The 20,214-nt window shown below is 41.1% G+C and overlaps 1 protein-coding gene across 4 annotated transcripts in view; it reads left to right on the top strand.

The window, feature by feature from the left end:
- RHOBTB3 (Rho related BTB domain containing 3) overlaps positions 1-20,214 on the top strand; it is a 79,146-nt gene that overhangs the window by 42,601 nt on the left and 16,331 nt on the right. For 3 of the 4 annotated variants that reach the window (XM_089679145.1, XM_089679146.1, XM_089679142.1), the window contains 2 exons: positions 7,072-7,189; positions 17,576-17,749. In XM_089679145.1, the coding sequence (XP_089535271.1) occupies positions 7,072-7,189; positions 17,576-17,749 (292 nt within the window). The remainder of the gene's footprint in view (positions 1-7,071; positions 7,190-17,575; positions 17,750-20,214) is intronic. The other variant, XM_089679143.1, reaches the window with a different exon arrangement.

Here is a 20,214-nt window from a genome sequence, read left to right as displayed (position 1 = left end):
CTACAGGTTGCCCACCCCTACCCCTACCATAGCTCCAGCCAGTGTTTCTCTCATTCTTCACTCCTAGACATGCACCTGGCTACACTTACTTGACAAAAATGGTTGTAAAAACTATAGTTTAACTCAGTATGCCCCATAAGACCTAATATTTGGGAGACGTTTAATGGGGGCTAAAATGTGGTAATTCTCTTTTTAGATGTTTTTCCGTTTTAAAACCTTAAAAGACATCATTCACATTTAAGTACTTTCTATGTGTTTAAAGCACTGAAAACAAGAATCATTGGCATTTCCAGGGACGAGAATACCTCTTCTTCATGCTGTACTAAGATGTGAAACTCTATTTTATCTCAAATACTGTGTGTTTCTCACATTTCTGGTGTGCCCCCCTTTAGCGTCAAAAGGTCTAAATAGGAATCTTTTAAAATAATTTTAAAATCTCAGGGAAACCTACCAAAAAAAAAAACACTTTACCTACAACTCGTAGTAAATTCGTTTGATCAATAAGTAGTAGAAGGTTTCATATAAAAGACTTAAGAATGTGGTTTATTTACAGTCTTTGACACCCAGAGCAGATCTGTTTTGTAACACTCCTTCCTGCTCTGTACATCAAAAGAATTTTGGAAATTCTTCTGAAATGAAATGATTACTTCCATTTATTAAGGAATGCATCCAGCTGTTTTTTAAAACAAGCTACTGAGCTGGCCAGAACTGATTCTTGAGGCAGTTTTTACTGTGAAGAAGTCTTTTCATTTTTAGAGGTTACAGGTATAGGGGTTGCTTTACTAAATCTAGTGAGTGAAAACACTGGTGCCGCTCTGTATAGAAACCAGCTTCTAGTTTGTTTTTTTTCCTGTCAAAGCCTACAGTATCTCACAGAAGTGAGTACACCCCTCACATTTTTGTAAATATTTTATTATATTAAATGACACTTTGCTACAATGTAAAGTACTGAGTGTACAGCTTGTATAACAGTGTAAATTTGCTGTCTCCTCAAAATAACTCAACACACAGCCATTAATGTCTAAACAGCTGGCAACAAAAGTGAGAACACCCCTTAGTGAAAATGTCCAAATTGGGCCCAAAGTGTCAATATTTTGTGTGGCCACCATTATTTTCTAGCACTGCCTTAACCCTCTTGGGCATGGAGTTCACCAGAGCTTAAAAGGTTGCCACTGGAGTCCTCATCCACTCCTCCATGATGACATCATGGAGCTGGTGGATGTTAGAGACCTTGCGCTCCTCCAACTTCCGTTTTGAGGATGCCCCACAGATGTTCAATAAGGTTTAGGTCTGGAGACATGCTTGGCCAGTCCATCACCTTTACCCTCAGCTTCTTTAGCAAGGCAGTGGTCATCTAGGAGGTGTGTTTGGGGTCGTTATCATGTTGGAATACTGCCCTGCGGCCCAGTCTCTGAAGGGAGGGGATCATGCTCTGCTTCAGTATGTCACAGTACATGTTTGCATTCATGGTTCCCTCAATGAACTGTAGCTCCCCAGTGCCAGCAGCACTCATGCAGCCCCAGACCATGACACTCCCACCACCATGCTTGACTGTAGACAAGACACACTTGTCTTTGTACTCCTCACCTGGTTGCCGCCACACACGCTTGACACCATCTGAACCAAATAAGTTTATCTTGGTCTCATCAGACCACAGGACATGGTTCCATTAATCCATGTCCTTAGCCTGCTGTCTTCAGGAAACTGTTTGCAGGCTTTCTTGTGCATCATCTTTAGAAGAGGCTTCCTTCTGGGACGACAGCCATGCAGACCAATTTGATGCAGTGTGTGGCGTATGGTCTGAGCACTGACAGGCTGACCCCCCACCCCTTCAACCTCTGCAGCAATGCTGGCAGCACTCATACGTCTTTTTCCTCAACACAACCTTTTGGATATGACGCTGAGCACATGCACTCAACTTCTTTGATCGACCATGGCAAGGCCTGTTCTGAGTGAAACCTGTCTTGTTAATTTTCACTTAGGGGTTGTGACGGGAGTGACTTTTGTGGGTGGGGGGACCTCTGTATCATCTTCCCAAATCCTTATGTTTAAGTGACCCTGTGCCTGTTAGGGTACAGGGTGTGTATGTGAATGTCTATTGTGTATTGGTGTGTTGTCCTTTGTTCTCGGCCACATGGCTGTCTATTGTCCTTTTGCCATGTGCTGCCCCATTGTTCTGTGTCTTGGTTGGATGGGTAGGGGTGATGATGTGTTTCCTGTAGCCCTTCCCACTGATGGGGTGGGCTGATGTGTTTTCTGTTCCTGATTGTGTTTCCCCGCCCTGTGTATATAACTTGTGTGTGTAAAATAAAGTAGTTGACTTCCTGTTTTAAGAAGAGTCGGGTGCTGTCTATTTCCTGAGGGATTTCAAGGGTGTGGTCCGTGGATGGTGTTCGGACAGGGAAGCTGTGGTATAACGGAATATACCCAAGTGCGGCCTGGGGTCCGGTTCTGTTACAGGGGTGTACTCCCTTTTGTTGCCAGCGGTTTAGATATTTAGTGTTGATTTATTTTGAGGGGACAGCAAATTTACACTGTTATACAAGCTGTACACTCACGACTTTACATTGTAGAAAAGTGTCATTTCTTCAGTGTTGTCACATGAAAAGATAGAATAAAATATTTACAAAAATGTGAGGGATGTACTCACTTCTGTCAGATACTGTAATTGAACAAGCTGAAGTTAGAAGCTGACTGGCTACCATGCGCAGCTGCATCAGATTTTCCACTCTCCAGTTTTAGTAAATTATAGCAAGCATAATGACCTTAACTACTTAAGCTCTGGAAGAATTTACCCCCTTCATGACAAGGACACTTTTTGCTGTTCAGCACCACACTACTTTTTATTGGCAATTGCATGATCGTGTCATGACAAGGCCACTTTTTGCTGTTCTGCACTACACTAATTTAACTAGCAATTGCGCGATCGTGCAACACTGTACCCACATGAAATTTATATAATTTTTTTCACACAAATAGAGCTTTCTTTTAATGTTATTTGGTCACCACTGTTTATTAATTTTTTTATTGAAAAATAAATATTTTGAAAAAAAACAATATTTTTTACTTTCCCTACTCAGAAGAGCCAGATAACGTTCATGTACATGATCTGGTGCAGCAGGGTTGCTCTGCCAAAGTATATCTGCAGCAGGTGGTCACCAGGTGGTTTAAAGTGAATAACTCTAAACCAAGTTCAGTATATGGACCACTTATGTATTTTCACATGGTAATCTTGTCCCCCTTTAATCGCCTCTTCTCAAGAAAAGAATAAATTCAGTAGCTCACAGCTGAGGTACTTCAGCTAATCTTTCCTCAAATCTGAGCCAACCATTGACTCCCCTAGCTCTTCTCCTAGAATGTATAATGCATGCATTTTTTTAGCCCCCAAAGTACTCAAAAATCTATTGTTGCCTAGGAACTTAGGAAAAATTGGATTTCTTATTTTTCATTCAGTAGGTAAAGCCTCCCCATTCTCAGAATACCAGTAATTTGGACTATGCTAGTAGACAACAAGGTCCACCCCAGTGATTCCCTCCCCTTGAATTCTCTGCAGCAGAATTCAAGGATTGAGTCTATACTACTAGCTACGCTGGCACAGCTCAGCTTAATTACTTTCCTGAAGTGTAGATGACATCTTTGAATATGATTTACACTAAGTCCCCAGTCACACTGGATGCACATTAGCATACGAATTGCATGCCTTGCGACTTAAAAATCGCATGCCAAGTCGCACCCTATAATTACAGCAGTCATATCGGTGCGGTTCCAACTTGGTTGGAGCAGCACCGATTTCTAAAGTAGTACATGCACTACTTTTCGTTGCGATTTGCATAGACATCTGTGTCAGCACAGGCAATCAAATACCACGAAAAGAAAGCTCTGGTTGTGGGAAAAAAAAAGGACGTAAATTTAATTTGGGTACAGTGTTGCATGACCACGCAAGTGGTTAATTCCAGATATGTTACCCTCATAACAGTATGTATGAGGTCCCTGGTGTGGATAATATTACTTTTGGTTTTATATCTTTAATGTTTTCTCATTTTAATCATGGAATATTTGCCAATGATGCATGATTGATCAAAATATCAATATTGAGGTAAAAAATTTTGACCCTCAAAGGACATATTCGTATGTATCACATCATCATTTCCGTTCTCATTTCTGAATCATTCATACAATTAAATCATAATAGTTTCCCATTTTTGGATGCTACAATAATACATATATTTGATAAAATGATTCTTCACATGACTCAGTCCTTCATACAGTGTGATGCACTGTAGATAAGTACATTGGAAAGTGTTTGAACACTTTACAGTTTTTTCCTGATTCCAATGGGGTCCAGGAGTTTTCTGTTCTGTTTTATTCTGAAATTGTTCATAGTCAGTCAGAATAGCGGAATCAATTCAGTTCACCCAAATTTAGCCTCTCAACGGATCCAGATCACTCTGTCAATGATTTGTGGGGTGTAAACTCAGTTTATCAGTCTTGTAGACTGAGACAATGGGAGTAGCTGATATTATTATGAGCATAGAAAAAAGTTTTGTTTCTTGTTGGGCTAGAGATATAGTGATGCATAGAATTTGGATTTCTCAAATTATAAAACTGGTTGATCTTTACGTCTGTTAATATCTGACAAACTGAAGATTTATTATTTTGTCTTTTCTTTTAACAATGTTCATGTGTTTGAATAAGTTTCAATTTAGAGAGGATTTTTTTTTACTCAGGTGTTGGTTGAATAGCAAATCTAACTCATTGTTTACTAGAGGGTGAGGATTGTCTTGGTTTGTTTGAAGTGCCAATAAGCTTCTCCAAGTGTCTTGAAAATCAATCCCTCGGGGTCTTTCAGTTCTGAGACTAGTAAACACTTGAAATGCTAAGTAGCTATGAAGTTAGACTGCAGATCTTATTGATATTCATGCTTTTGATAATTTTATATCTGAAATACCCTGACACCACAGTCTCTCCTTTGTCTTAAATTTTTGCTTACTTCCGCATAAAAAGAAGGCAGATTTGTTTGACATGATTGGTCTTTCATGAATCATTGCTGTTTAATGATTACCATATTCTTTTCAAGCAAAAACTCTTGTATGTGGTATTTATCAAACTCTCAATATCTTCTGACTATGGAAATTAAACAAACCGGTCTGTAGTTACTTGGTAAAGACTTTCCTATTATGGATAGGTCCCATGGTTTCCTTTGTTTTACACAGAGCTGAAAAAGGTAGTTAATAAGTGTGCCTCCTTTGACCCCTGTCACCAAATTTAAATTCTTGTAAAGGGCATACTTACTCAGACCAGATCATTTTAATATTAATATATTTTTGCCACTTTGTCCTACTCTCTTTTGCAACCTGTTGTTCATTTTGAGTGTTTATGGCCTTGATTTCCTTTTTACGTATTTTGTACCTATCAAATAGCTTCTTTTACTTTGGACATGAACCACATAGGTTTTATTTCTATAGAATCTTTGCTACTCTAATTAACATTTTAAAACAGGGTTTCTCAACCAGTGTTCCTCCAAAGTTGCTCAGGGTTCCTTGATCAATAAGCAATTCCTGGCTCTCAGATAAGTTCCCGCTGACACCATTGATCTTTTTAGTTATCTGTACAGGGGTAATTCTTCCCAATGATAACAAATGTATGGAACATTCTTATCACTAACCATCACACAGTTGTAGGTAAAATAACTTTGACCAGGGGTTCACCAGAAAGGTCCTCCATATTGAAAAGGCTGATTTTAATACAAATATTTCTTGGAGCACTACATACAGAAAGTGTAGTTGTAGAAGCCTAACTGTTATCATTGTTTTGTTTTGTTTTTTTGCCTGTCTGACTAAAATTTCCAACAGAGTTGTCCAGAAAGGCAACAGTCACACTGAGATGTTTCCAAGTATTTGGCAACAGCTCTCACTTCTGACATTTGGAAGAGGTCATTGATACCTGTCCAATTAAACCCCATATAGTCCAGCTGTCACAGCTGATGACTGAATCTGTCACTGCACTTAATATTGTCAGGCTATGTATGACCACACTTAGAATTTGAGGTTTGTTTATAGCTTTTAATATAAATGATTATTATGTTTTAGTTTGAGCCTCTAATATTAGAGTATTACAGTATACCCTGATTTAATTCTAAAAATATTAATATTAGCTACTTTATTTTTATGAAACTTGAACTATGTTTATTTAAGAAAATCTAACAGAGACTTAAGTCGGGTACACATGAGGTGAATATCAGCCGAAATCAGTTGATTCAGCAGAGACCCTCCGACTTTTGGCTCGTATATACAGCTGCCTGTCTTACAGAAGCTGGTCAGATGCTAAAAGCCCATCAGTTTGTTTGGGCGGAGGGGCATTCCTATCTGCCAGAACACATACAGGGAAGAATGCTGTACTAACATCGCTTGTGTTAGTACAGTGATCGCTTAGTTTTTTTGTTCAGTCCGCTGGGTTGAACAAACAAATAAAAACTACTTTTGTGTACCAAGCTTTATTTTAGAACTGTTAACAAACACAATTGATATCTGGAAACAGTAGATCATGATCTAGTGAATGTAGAAATGCCTGCAGATCTTTACTGAGCATTCAGTTGACATTATCAGCATTTCTTAATTTAATATGCTGGAGATGGCCTTAGGTTGATGAAGTTGTAACCCTTGTGTGTAGTGCTCCTTCTGTGCTAATGGCTTGTGGTGGCATAAATGGACAGCTGGACGTTAGCATTAACAGTTTGGCCAGTATCATCCTGTACAATAACATCACTTAGATTCTGCATTGGCCAGCAGAACAACAATCATGCATTTTAGAATGCACTAATGTATAGATTTTGGTTAAATCACATCCACAAGAAAAGCTAAATATTTGTAAAGCAAAAATTGTATAGATATAGTAAACAAAATATAGAACATCAATTTACAATTTTACAAACAAAAACAATAAATTGACCCAAAACCATATATTGTTTCTCTTTGAGTAATATTTCTCATTTTCAATGTTTTAACTAGAGTTTATCTCTCTGTGGCCACCATTCTACAGTTATGAAAAGGGTACTATTTTCCTTTTTTATAGGTAAGATCTTCAACAGATGAGTCTTTTCCCCATTGTAAGGATCCACTTCAGCTCTGCGAGTCTCTTGGACAGTTTTTTAACAACCCATTATTGGCGGATGTGATCTTCCAAGTACAAGGTACTGTGCAACTTCTGTAGGAGGCGCCACATTCTGTGTTTCACCATGTGCAATATATTCAGTGTTGAATCTATTGAAGTCATATTGGCCAGAAAATATATTTCCTGCAATGAGAATTGTTGGCTTCTTTGTTATATTTAAACAAAAAAAGATATATATTTACAAAGGAACACTGGTCTCTTTAAATCGATTGCATGAGGTAACACCACTGTGGAGCAATGGAGACACGCTTTTCCTGGCATAACCCAGCACAAGCCATCTTTCCCACCACATTGCAAGCCTCAATTATTAGGCCATAGTAGACCATGCATCTACTGTACTATGGGGCCCAGCACTGTATGGCTATAAAATGAATTAAGTAGACAGCGATTACATAGGGATAAAATTATTATTCTACAGTTTAGTAATCTCTATATAAGTACTATAAAAACAAATAGTTTTTAGTAGTATATAAAATAGTACCGCCTGAAGGATTGCAGTTTGGATAGTTAGGTTTTGCCTGGGGGAGCCTATTGCACACAACTAAACCTTTTAGTTCTATATCACTTCAGCAGATAGTATCTGATTCTGTAGGTCATTGGTCTCCAAACTGCGGCCCAAGGGCCAGATGTGGCTCTTTTCTTGCCTTAATCCGACTCTTGGGGCATTGGTCCTTGAACTGGTAGGAGACACTATTCCTTCCACTGACACCAACAATGGAGCATAATTACTTCCACTGACACCTACAATGGGGTGCTATTCCTTCCTCCAATACCAAATATGGGACACTCTTCCTTCCACTAACACCAATGATAGATTACTATTATAGATTACTATTATTTCCCATAATACTAAAGACGGTGTAACATCTGAGGGGCAGGAAACTGGCTCTTTGTTTAGAAAGTTTGGAGAGGCATGCTGTAGATGCATAGGAAGGTCTGCAATTACTTCACAGTTGCTGCCTAGAGTTTTGTTTCTGTCTCGCAATCTGTTCTTCGTATTGCCAGTGATAATACAGTGAGATATAAAATGGGGAGGGGATGCAGAGATAGGTTAATTCTATGTAAATGTAAAACAGGGAGCAGTGAGATGATCTTGTTCAGTACTACATAAAACCTAATTCTGAGTTTTGAGTCTGTCACAACACCTTTTAGGTTTATAGAGTTGAATAATTCTCAGATTAATTAACTTTAGTCTGATTCATCATAAACAGGGCTTCACATATAAAAATATATAAATATTGGGTAACTACTCCTGGTCATTTATTTGGTATACCTCCATATCAACTGTCCAAAGTCCACTCCCTACTGAAGGCATCAGAGGCAGTAAGTGGATAGTTACTGACCCATTTTCTTCAGGCGAGTTGGTTAAGTTGGTGAATAAAATAGAAATGAGTCAGCTTGTTAAAGCATACTGTATCTAAACCCAAAAACAAAAATGTAATATATTGCAGTTTGCTTTGATAGATTTGTTGACTGCATTTGTTTTCTTGCATGCACACAAGTTGACCAGCGGACCCTATCATTCACCAATATTTTGGAGACTAGGAATTAAATAAATGTTGGTCTATTTTAAAGCCTAACTAGCTGAAATCAAAAACATAAATATCAGTACGAAGGACTAACATAACTTACATTTAGTATGATGCATCTCTAGTGCTGATTCTCTAAACTGAGCATGTGCAGAGTGACTCCAAGAGCTCTGTACTATCATCAGAAGGATTGTAGACAGTAGAAGAAGCATACGATCAGAAAAGATAGGATCAAACAGCCTTTATACACAATTAACCCCTTAGGTTCCACAGTGAATATACAGTGCCTTGAAAAAGTATTCATACCCCTTGGGATTATCCTGGTAGTCATTCAACCTGGAAGGTAAGTAGTGCTTGACCTTGGACCTAACCCTTACTGTGTTTATTAAACCCTTACGTTGAAAATGATACCTTACCATACCTTATGTTGAAGCTTGTTTCCAGACTTTTAGTTATGTTCAGCTTCTGTGTCTAGAATAATCAACTTTTGAAGAGGAATGTAATTCACATCTGACTATAAGGGTGGCCCCATTGCCTTGCAGGTACAGTGCCTTGAAAAAGTATTCATCCCCCTTGAAATTTTTCTCTGATGGCTTCACAGAACAGCTGTATTTATATGAAGATTAAATTACACACAGATGGACTCTATTTACTAATTAGGTGACTTCTGAAGACATTTGGTTCCACTAGATTTAATTAGGGGTATGGGGGCTGAATACAAATGCATGTCACACTTTTCACATATTTATTTGTTAAACATTTTGAAAACCATTTATCATTTTCCTTCCACTTCACAATTATGTGCCACTTTGTGTTGGTCTATCACGTTTTTGGTTGTAACATGACAAAATGTGGAAAATTTCAAGGGGTATGAACAGGGGTGGACTGACAACTCATGGGGCCCTGGGAAATAGGGGATCATGGGGCCCCTGTGTCCTTGCCCACACTCAAACCACACCCAAAAAAGCCTATGAAAGGTACCAGGGGAATCTCATCTACTGACCCAGGCCCTCGGGCAGTGCCTGAGTTCCCAAATGGTCAGTCCACCCCTGGGTATGAATTATTTTTCAAGGCACTGTAACAAGCATACTTTACTGCATATACAGACTAAATTTACTGTTGTGGGTTTAGTAACACTTTAAGGGCTGTCAGGAGCTCTCATGAAGAGATGTCCGCCCTTTCCTACCAGACCCGCCATTCATAGAAGCCATATTACAGCTTCTATGAGTGACACAGATTCTATGAATAGAAGGGGTGAAGTTATCAATCAACCTCCCAAACCCCAACCAGAGATCCCATGTAATTCAATGACAGAGGAAGATTCTATTAAAAGAAAAAAAAATCAGTACAAGGGACAAATCATACTAACAGTATGTCCCTTGTGCTGATTTCTGTTTATGATCTTAGCTAAACTTAAGATTTAAAGTGGTTGTAAAGGCTCAAAATTTTTTAACGTCATGTATTCTATGTATGAAGGTAAAAAACCTGTGTGCAGCAGTGCCCCCAGCCTCTCCAATATTTACCTGAGCCTCATCGCAATCCAGCCTCGGCTGTCCCGGGTCTTTGCCTCCTCATTGGCTGAGGCAGCAATAGGGAGCCATTGGCTCCCACTGCTGTCAATCACAGCCAGTCAACCAATGAGGCGAGAGGGGGCGGGGCCAAGCTACGGCTCCTTGTGTGAATGGACACACGGAGCAGCGGGTGCCTCCATAGCAAGCTGCTCGCTGTGGGGGGCATCTGACAGGAGGGAGGGGCCAGGAGAGCCTAAGGGGGACCGGAGAGGAGGAGGATCCAAGATGCTCTGTGTAAAATCACTGCACACAGCAGGTAAGTATAGACATGTTTGTTATTTTCCACCAAACAAAATTAACCTTTAGAATCGCATTAAGGACTTGTTGACCAACTCCTGTGTGTTCCAGATAACCTGAAGAAAGGCTACTCAATATAATCAAATGTCATCACTTCATCTACATAGACCAATGTGAAAGCTCCCCTGGTTAGCTGAATGAGTAGGATAATTACATTAACAACAACTAAACATGCTAGATATAAATATTATATATCAGCTAAATCATTTTTATCATGCTTAGGAAGGAACACAATAGTTGCTTCACATGGAGAGGTCTGAAATACTCCTCTTTAGAAGGAATCCTGAAACATATGCAGTAGGGTGATCTGTTGCTAACATTTTTCTATATATAATATATTGAATGGCAGGCCATCAAGTTAACAGCATTAACCTAAAGTGAGTTCAGTCAAATTATGTGGGCGTTTGTGTTTTTTTTTTTTTTTTCTAGAGATGTGTCTTTGACTTGATAAAGCTCATTCTTTAATTTTAAATAATTTTTTACACTCCTTTGAAGGTGTAAAGAATTCTGTATTGTCAGGCTTAGTGGTGACCACTTGGAGCTATTCTTTGGGAAATGAAAAAAAGAAAAGAAAAAAAGATTTTATTAAAAAGAAACAATGCGATACATATGTGGATAGGGACAGACACATATCACACCATTTTTGACTCACCAGGCCAAAAACAAAACCGGGAAAGCAAACCCACGCAGGGGTGGATGAGATCGTACAAAAACAATTAGACATAGGCAATTGAGAAGGATGTAGAATTGAGGGAGGGCCTGATCCCTAGGGGCATAGGGCAGATATGAGTTGCAGGACAACCCAGTGTGGTCAATCAAAAAACTCATATGACACATGCTAATAGGTTGGCCCTGGAAGTTAGCCAACAAACAAGTGGCATAAAAGGGGGCTGTGTAGGTGAAAAGGTGTAACAGGAGAGAAGTGACCCTCAAACAAGAGAAAGCAGGGAATGGACCCTGAGGACCAGGAGGAAAAAGAGACGGGGATAAATAGGCAGGGGAGAAGAAAAAGGAACTTTTCGATGGAGAAGAGCAGTCTTCTTGATGAAAAGTAGGACAAGGCTGGGGGACTAGTCTAGTGTGTGCTCGAGTCACAAGTGAAACCACCGTGTGGTAAAACAAGAGACTGGATGGTAATCAAGCCAGGACTGCTAGGTAGAGAGGAATCTGTCATGTTTGTCCTCCAAGATTGTGGTGAACTTCTCATTAATAAAAAAATACCTTGTTTTCTAGAATTAACCTCTTCAAAACTAAGAGTAGGGGATTTCCATGCATGGGCTATGGTTTACTTAGTAGGTATAAAAATGAGGGGGATCAAGGCACAAGAGTCTCTATTCTAAGAGTCCTCTATTCTGCAGATACACTTAGAGGAGCTCTGCAGATACACTTTTTGCCGGCTTGGAATTCTTCTTATTTTCATCCTACTTCTTCTTCTTCCTCATCCTCATCCTCTTCTTCTTCTTCTGAGGATGAGGATGAGGATGAAGAAGAAGAAGAAGAAGTAGGATGAAAATAAGAATAATTCCAAACCGGCAAAAAGTGTATCTGCAGAGTTCCTCTATTTCTGACAGTTCTCTGACTTTCACATTTACAGCGGTTGAAACATTGTATCTGTTTCCGAATAAAAACATCTGTATCCTAAATGGAAACAAATAGATACAATGCTTCAACCACTGTACATGTGAAGGAACTGTCAGAGAACTGTCAGAAATAGCGGAGCTCTCTGCAGGGACACTTTTGCCAGCTGATCGGGAAAAATCCGATTCGCGCACCCGAAGTAGGCTAATATTCGGATTCGACGCGAATCGAATTTTTCCTGAAATTCGAATCTAATTCCACTTCGCCTGGTTCGATTCGCTCATCTCTACACAAGACCGTCGAAGCAAATCTTTTATTGGTCTGTGGAGTAGAGCTTCCCAAGGGTTTCTCTTAACATTAAGTTGTGTGAGTGATAGGACCATATTATAGACCCTAATTCATAGGCGATGCGCCACTGGACAGAACCAACACATGTGGAACATGTCACTGTCAAACCCGCAGCCACAAAAGTAAGATGATTTGCAGTCAGGGACATATTTAGCAATGCGTGTGGGCATGAAAGACTAGCGGGTGAAGGACCTTGTAGGAATTTTCGAGAGCTTGGATGTCACGAGAGTATTTTGAGACTGCTTGACAAATCGATGCCCAAAGTTCCACCGGGAGGGTCTCCTTTAATTCTTGTTCCCAATAAGCACAGCAGGATGGCAAGTTATCAGAAATGTACCCTCGAATAGACATGTAGATCAAGAACAGTGCTCCTTTGGTGGTCACTGAAGATTTGCAAAGGGATTTGAAGCCTGTAAGAGTGCTTGGGAAAGTAAGATTCCAGATTAATGACACAAGAAAGTAGCAGGATGTAGCGAAAAAACTTGCTCGTGGGAAGAGTCCCATAGTCCATCCAAAGTCTGGATGCCCTTGAGTGTGAACATAGAATGGACAGTCACTAGACCATGGGACCACCAGCTAAACACGACTTTATCGGTCATGCCCGGAGGCAACAGCCAAAAAGGCGAAGGAGTTGTAATGGGGGTGGGGGCTAGCAAGCCTGCAGAGTATTTAATGGAGTCCCAAACAGATAGTGTATGCACAAGAATAGGCTTAAGCGGTTCTGGATGTGAGGAGTGTGGGTGCCAGATGAGAGAGGTCAAAGGGATGAGATTTGCATCCATGGTATCAATCATAGCCCAGAGAGCCAAATATGATTTTGAGAGAAATTTAAGCAACAATGTAATCTGAGCTGCTTGGTAATAATGTTGGACGTGAGGTACTCCGAGGCCCCCACGGATAGGGGAACAGTACAGCAATTGACGATTCAGATGGGGAACCGCTGAGTCCCAGGGGAAGTTGAAGATTTGTATAAAAGTGGCCACCCGCCCAAGTCTATAACTGGCTTATGAAGCAAGGACACATAAACAGGCATCACATAGTGAAAAAAGAGGGAGAGAACAATGTTCTTGGACAACTTGCCAGCCAGCTTACTAACAACCGAATTAACCTGTCTAACAGTATGCGTTTATAACAGGGGTTTAGTTAGCACACATTTGCAAATACATACGTAAGCCACAGAGCCACGACACGGCACCCTGATCATCTGTGGTCCTAACTCTAAAATTTGTGAGTCCCCATAGTAGAGGCACATGCATTTAATGGATAGATCAAGGGCAGGTGGACCTGAGGGAGCCACCCCTCTTAAAGGCAAAGGAGTGCACTGGACCCCAGCATGTAGCACAATGGCAACCAGGGTCCTAGTGCACCCACGTACCAAAAAATCAAACATGCATAAAAGTGGCCACCCGCCCAAGTCTATAACTGGCTTATGAAGCAAGGACACATAAACAGGCATCACATAGTGAAAAAAGAGGGAGAGAACAATGTTCTTGGACAACTTGCCAGCCAGCTTACTAACAACCGAATTAACCTGTCTAACAGTATGCGTTTATAACAGGGGTTTAGTTAGCACACATTTGCAAATACATACGTAAGCCACAGAGCCACGACACGGCACCCTGATCATCTGTGGTCCTAACTCTAAAATTTGTGAGTCCCCATAGTAGAGGCACATGCATTTAATGGATAGATCAAGGGCAGGTGGACCTGAGGGAGCCACCCCTCTTAAAGGCAAAGGAGTGCACTGGACCCCAGCATGTAGCACAATGGCAACCAGGGTCCTAGTGCACCCACGTACCAAAAAATCAAACATGCATAAAAGTGGCCACCCGCCCAAGTCTATAACTGGCTTATGAAGCAAGGACACATAAACAGGCATCACATAGTGAAAAAAGAGGGAGAGAACAATGTTCTTGGACAACTTGCCAGCCAGCTTACTAACAACCGAATTAACCTGTCTAACAGTATGCGTTTATAACAGGGGTTTAGTTAGCACACATTTGCAAATACATACGTATCTGAAGATTTGTGCCTGCAGAATTTGAAGTATATGGAGAGGTATGCGTATCAAGAGCACACGAAATGGATATAGTAACTTTGGAAAGTAGGACATTTTGATGGCATGTGCTGGACCAAACCACGACAGCGACATATGACTCCAAGAGTAGAATGTGCAGCGAAGATGTTGGAGTAGTGGGGGGAATATTGGCACAGTATAGGGAGTCATAATGAGGGGGTGATTGAAATTCCCAGGTAGGAAAGAGTGCGTGTCCACTGAAAGGGGAACTGTTTGAATCACATCAAGCTTATCAGGAGGGAGACCAACATTCATTGCTGTGGATTTAGATGGGTTCACACAGTACCATCTTAATAACAATATGGGCCCCTGGGCAAAGTAATACACTGGGTCTCCTACCAGTCTGCATCAGGTGTCCCAATCACAGTACCCCCATACATCAGGTGTCCCCATCCACCAGGAGTCCCAATAACAGTGTCCCCGTACATCAGGTGTCCCCATCACAGTGTCCCCTGACATCAGGTGTCCCAATCAGTGTCAACTGACATCAGGTGTCCCAATCAGTGTCCCCTGACATCAGGAGTCCTGATCAGTGTCCCCTAACATCAGGTGATCCAATCATTGTCCCCACCACAGTGTCCCCTGACATCAGGTGTCCCCATTCATTAGATATCCCCAGAACAGTGTCCCCTGACGTAACGTGTCCTTATCACAGTGTCCCCTGACATCAGGTGTCCCAATCACAGTGTTCCCATCCATCAGAGTTGTGCCCCCTTTTCACCTTGTACTCACAGATCCAAAGTGCTGTTCCCTCCTGTAATGAAGTCAGCTCCTCCTTCCTCTCCCCTGCTGAGACTGAGATGAGTTCTCAGTCCCAGTGCGGGACTGAATCCTATCTCCAGCACCAGCCAGCTGCTACTTCTGACCAGTGGAACAGTCACTCCTGTCAAAAAGATCAGCACAAGCGGAAAATCACCAGGGCCCCCAACACAGCACCCTGGTTTCCCCCTTGTCCTAGCCCTGATCATGGGACCCCAATGCACCTAGGGCCCATGGGCAGTGCCTATGTGTGCCCATTCACTGGTTCACATGAAGGCCGGAGAGCTCAGAAAAATGCGAGAGAAGGGACATTCGTTTCGGGAAGAGAAATATGTGGAGGTGTGAGGTGCAACAAAATGTCATCTGTGAAAAGGGCTGATTTGTGGTGCACACCTGCCAGTTTCAAGCCTTTAAAATCCAGATGTTGATATATACTAACAGCTAAGGGTGATGTTCATATTTTTTTATTGGTATTGCCAGGGCCTTATCCCTAAGTTTACAGACCCATAAACTGTGCGGCGTGTTATTTTTTTTGTATTTAGTGCTTAGTGTCCATTGCACTGCTTTTGCAATTTTTGTGTTTAGAACACATGACGCTGTGTCTTAACATCCTTCATCTGTCTGTTGAAGCAGACAATTAGACGTCATTGCATATCTGCTTTAATCCATTGTAGTTTGTATTCATGGTTGCATTAGGTCCGGCCCTCTGTTTTCTCATGAACATTTAGCTGCCCAGTCCAGCCCAAATCTGTGGTAAGAAACATATTATTCTGCTATAAGTCAGCAGACGTTTGTTAATTTTGCTTATTACATTTGGCTTGGCAAAAAGTTTGGAGTTAAGGTTATACATGTTATTGACTCACTCAAGTTATTAAAGATGCAAGCTCTTGGGACCTCTTAGGTCCCTTCAGGCTTTATACAGTTCTGAAAAAGGCTCTGAAACCTACATATTAATACACCTCCACAAGTTGGAGCAATAAGTATAACCAAAAACACAAATTACTAATTGAAATAAACAAAACTACTCCCCTACACCCCACAGTAAAAACAAAAAAAAGTAATAAAGATCACCCACTCGCATTTGAGGGAGTCCATTGGAATAGCTCGCCCAGTATCCTATGATGATGTGCATCGCACGAAACGCGTCGGAGGGGGCTATAGTTTCTGGACGTCTGACCACCGCTGGTGGCCATCCTGAATTCTATATGGTCAGTTTCTATTATTTATTTATTTGTATTTTCTACACTTTTAAACAATAAACCAGTTATCTACAGTATCACGCTATGTGGTGTCCCTTATTGGGCTCTCTTCATTGAGAGCCTTCACCCACAGAGCCTGGTTTAAGGGACCCCAGACGGTGATACGCAGTAAGGTCCTCGGAGTACCCCACTCTAGAGAAGACCAGATGGTGTTAGATCCTGACCCTATCCTGGGAGCAGATGACCATTATCACACCTGATGAGACAGGCTAATCTCATATGCATTTTTTAACGCACTTCTGGGGAGTGTGCATTTCATTTATTTCACACTCATCGTTTGCTTCACTGGATTTACTCCCCACGCACTCGCTAGGATCTACCAGATCCCCACGTGGCTTTTTATTCCATTACCTTGAGACATACCTTTCACCTTAGGGTGATTCATTGACTTTGCACTTTATATCTATATGTATTTTATATCTTTTTATTATACTATATTATATTGTTTATTTAGCGCTGCACCTATTTGTATTTGTTAATAATGATCACCCACTCGCATTTGAGGGAGTCCATTAGAATAGCTCGCTAAGTGGGCAGGTTTTGTGAAGCTAGGGGCTACCAGGAAGTTTGGGGCAAATTTCTCCTTGCTGGAGAATAATTGTGGGTTTGCATGTTTTCATTCAAGAGTTGTTACAGTACCATCAAATGTGAGAGCTTCTTTTACTGTTCAAAATAAAGGATTTTATCAAGACATGTCTGTATTTCACAATAGTACACAGGGGCGGACTGACAACTCATGGGGCCGCTGGGCAATAGGGGATCATTGGGCCCCTGTGTCCTCGCAACCCACAGCCAAAAAAGCCTATGAAAGGTACTAGGGGCATCTCATTGGGCCCCCTACTGGCCCCGGGCCCTTGGGCAGTGCCTGAGTGTCCAAATGGTCAGTCCGCCCCTGGTAGTACATGTGCATGTTCATTCTACTTTGCTAGAAAAATTCAGTAACCCCTTTTGTGAAATAAACATTAACCTGTATTTATCTGATCTTAGACTCAAAGATCCCAGCACATCGAGCAGTGCTGGTGGCTCGTTGTGAGGTTATGTCAGCCATGTTCAGTGGAAGTTACTCTGAAGCAAATCGAATTGTTATTCCTATTCATGACATGTCCAAAGACACATTCCTTGCTTTTCTGGAGTATATTTACAAAGATACATATTGCCCTGGTAAGCTGCATTTAATCCTATTTTCTCTGTGGGTTAGATTCGTAAAAAAGTGAAAATGTTGTCTATAGTAACACGATCTGATTGCTGACACAAAAGAACTTACTGGCGCCGCTCCAAGCTAAGATACAGTCTAAAGTCACCTTTCCAGCAGAAGGAGTGGTATCCAAAACAATGCTTCCAGTCATTAAGAATATTGTTAGAAGAAAGGACGCCGCTCTATCCGCTCATGAAGTCCAGTCTATGGAATGGCCTCAGCCGTAGTGCCGGATATGCCCGCTGACGCATTTCACCCCACCCACTGGGGCTTGGTCACAGGGGAAACTCCCTCTGACTTCCTCTGTGACCAAGAATCGGTTTGGTGGGGTGAAACGCATCAGTGGGCATAGCCGGCGCTACGGCTGAGGCCATTCCATAGACCAGACTTCATGAGCGGATAGAGCAGCGTCCTTTCTTCTAACAAGATCTGATTCATATTTTTATTCTATTTCATATTTCAGGTTAAACAATTCAAGTAAAAATATGCTTAAAGCAGAACTTTATCCAAAACAACCTGATAAAAAAAATGTTCTTTAGCAAGGAACATACATTCTGCATTAATTATGCTATTAAAATTAGGTGCTGTAAATTGCCTACAGCATTGTTCCTGCTTCTTTATGCCGGAGTCTGCAATTTTTCTGAAGCCCAGAGCCCCTAAGCAGCAGTAAATCTTTAGGCTGTCAGCAGATTTGCCTCTAGTGGCTCTGATTTTCAGCACAGTGCCAAAAAATAGATGGCTACTGAGCATGTGCAGATCAAAATGAGATTGTGTATTATTGGATTTCAAACAGTATAGGAACTTATTTTTAATATTTTACATAGCTATGCAAAAGGGGCCATCCTGATGTGATCTAGCAGGACTTAATTTTCTGACTAAAGTTCCACTTTTACATGTCCATCAGCCTTTAATAAACAGAGGCCCATGTGTGACTTCTGTTAGGTTCATATTACGTAGTTATATAGCTAGTCTGGCCAAAAAAAGACAAAAGTCCATCCAGTTCAACCATTAGTCCTCATGCACACTGGATGTTTTTACAGCGGCTGTTTTTGGCTTTTGACATTTTTTTTTCTACAGCCAGTAAACTCCCCAGCATGTTATCCTATGTGTTTATGCACAATAGACTGTAGTAAATGTTTTTGGACTTTTTTTGACCCCCCTCCCAATTTTTTTAGGGGGTAAAAAAAACGCTAAAAAATGCATGTATCTAGGAAAAGAACGCTGCAAAGTGAAACAAAAACGAGAAGCGCACCAACCTTGCACATTACCAAAATGTATTAATTAGAAAATGGTACTCACAAACAGCGAATAAAATCAGGTATGTAAGTCCTCAAAGGGACTTCAAAGATAAGGAGCCAGCGCGAATCCCATCATGGGGGTAGACACTCGGTACAGCTCACGCGTTTCGAAGGCCATACCTTCTTCATCAGAGCTCACTCGCCTGGGTCCTAGAGCGCAGGAGAAATCGCGTCTTATCTAGGAAAGAATCCAGGCCTTTTTAAAGCAATCCACGGAGCTGGCCAGAACCAACTCTTGAGGGAGTCTATTCCACATTTTCACACCTCTTACTGTGAAGAAACCTTTCCGTGTTTGGAGATTAAATTTCTTTTCCTCCAGATGTAAAGAGTGCCCCCTTATCCTCTGTAATGACCTCAGGGTGAATAACTCTACACCGAGTTCACTATATGAATTACTGATGTATTTATACATGTTGATCATATCCCCTTAATCTCCTCTTCTCAAGAGAGAATAAATTCAGTTCCTCTAATCTTCCCTCATAGCTGATCTCCTCCATGCCTCTTATCAGTTTAGTTGCCCTTCTCTGTACTTTCTCCAGTTTCCCAATGTTCTTTTTTTGAATTGGATATTGCATGGTAACAACTCACACCTGGCACTGTGCAGGACTGTGCATCTGCCTGTATTGATTTTTACCTCTCTCCCCTGTGATCGGGAAATGATGACTGTGGCAAGAGTGAAGAGCAGGCAGCAGGACAGCACAGAGCCGTCTGCTGCCTGTCCCATCTGGTGAGCGTCCATTCGGACCCTCATAACAGGGAACCCACAAGTTATCTTCTCCCCTCTACTCAGCTATGCAGAGGAAGGAGGCAGCTCCTCCACTCTCAGGCTCCCTCTAGAAAGCATCTATACAGACCCTTATCAGAGAGAATGATTATGATGTGCAGATCTGTGCCTGATGAGACCAGGTCAAATGGTACTGCAAATATTAGTTTATAGGGTGCAGGCACTACAATATTCCTTTGACAAATCGCAATTTGAAATTTTCCAGTTTCTGATGCATGTCACAAATCCTAATTAACACTTTATTTGACACATTTCAAGTGCACATCATCTGTGCGCCAACAAATAAAATAGTTTATCATGACCATAGTCTTGTTAAAATCTTATTACATAAACATGTGGATCTTCAAAT

The sequence above is a fragment of the Staurois parvus genome, unplaced genomic scaffold (assembly GCF_062004578.1).
Source record: "Staurois parvus isolate SC_StPar_1 unplaced genomic scaffold, SC_StPar_1.0 ptg000218l, whole genome shotgun sequence".
NCBI lineage: Eukaryota > Metazoa > Chordata > Amphibia > Anura > Ranidae > Staurois > Staurois parvus.
Note: the sequence above shows the minus strand (reverse complement) of the source record. Positions and strands in the feature narration are given on the sequence as shown.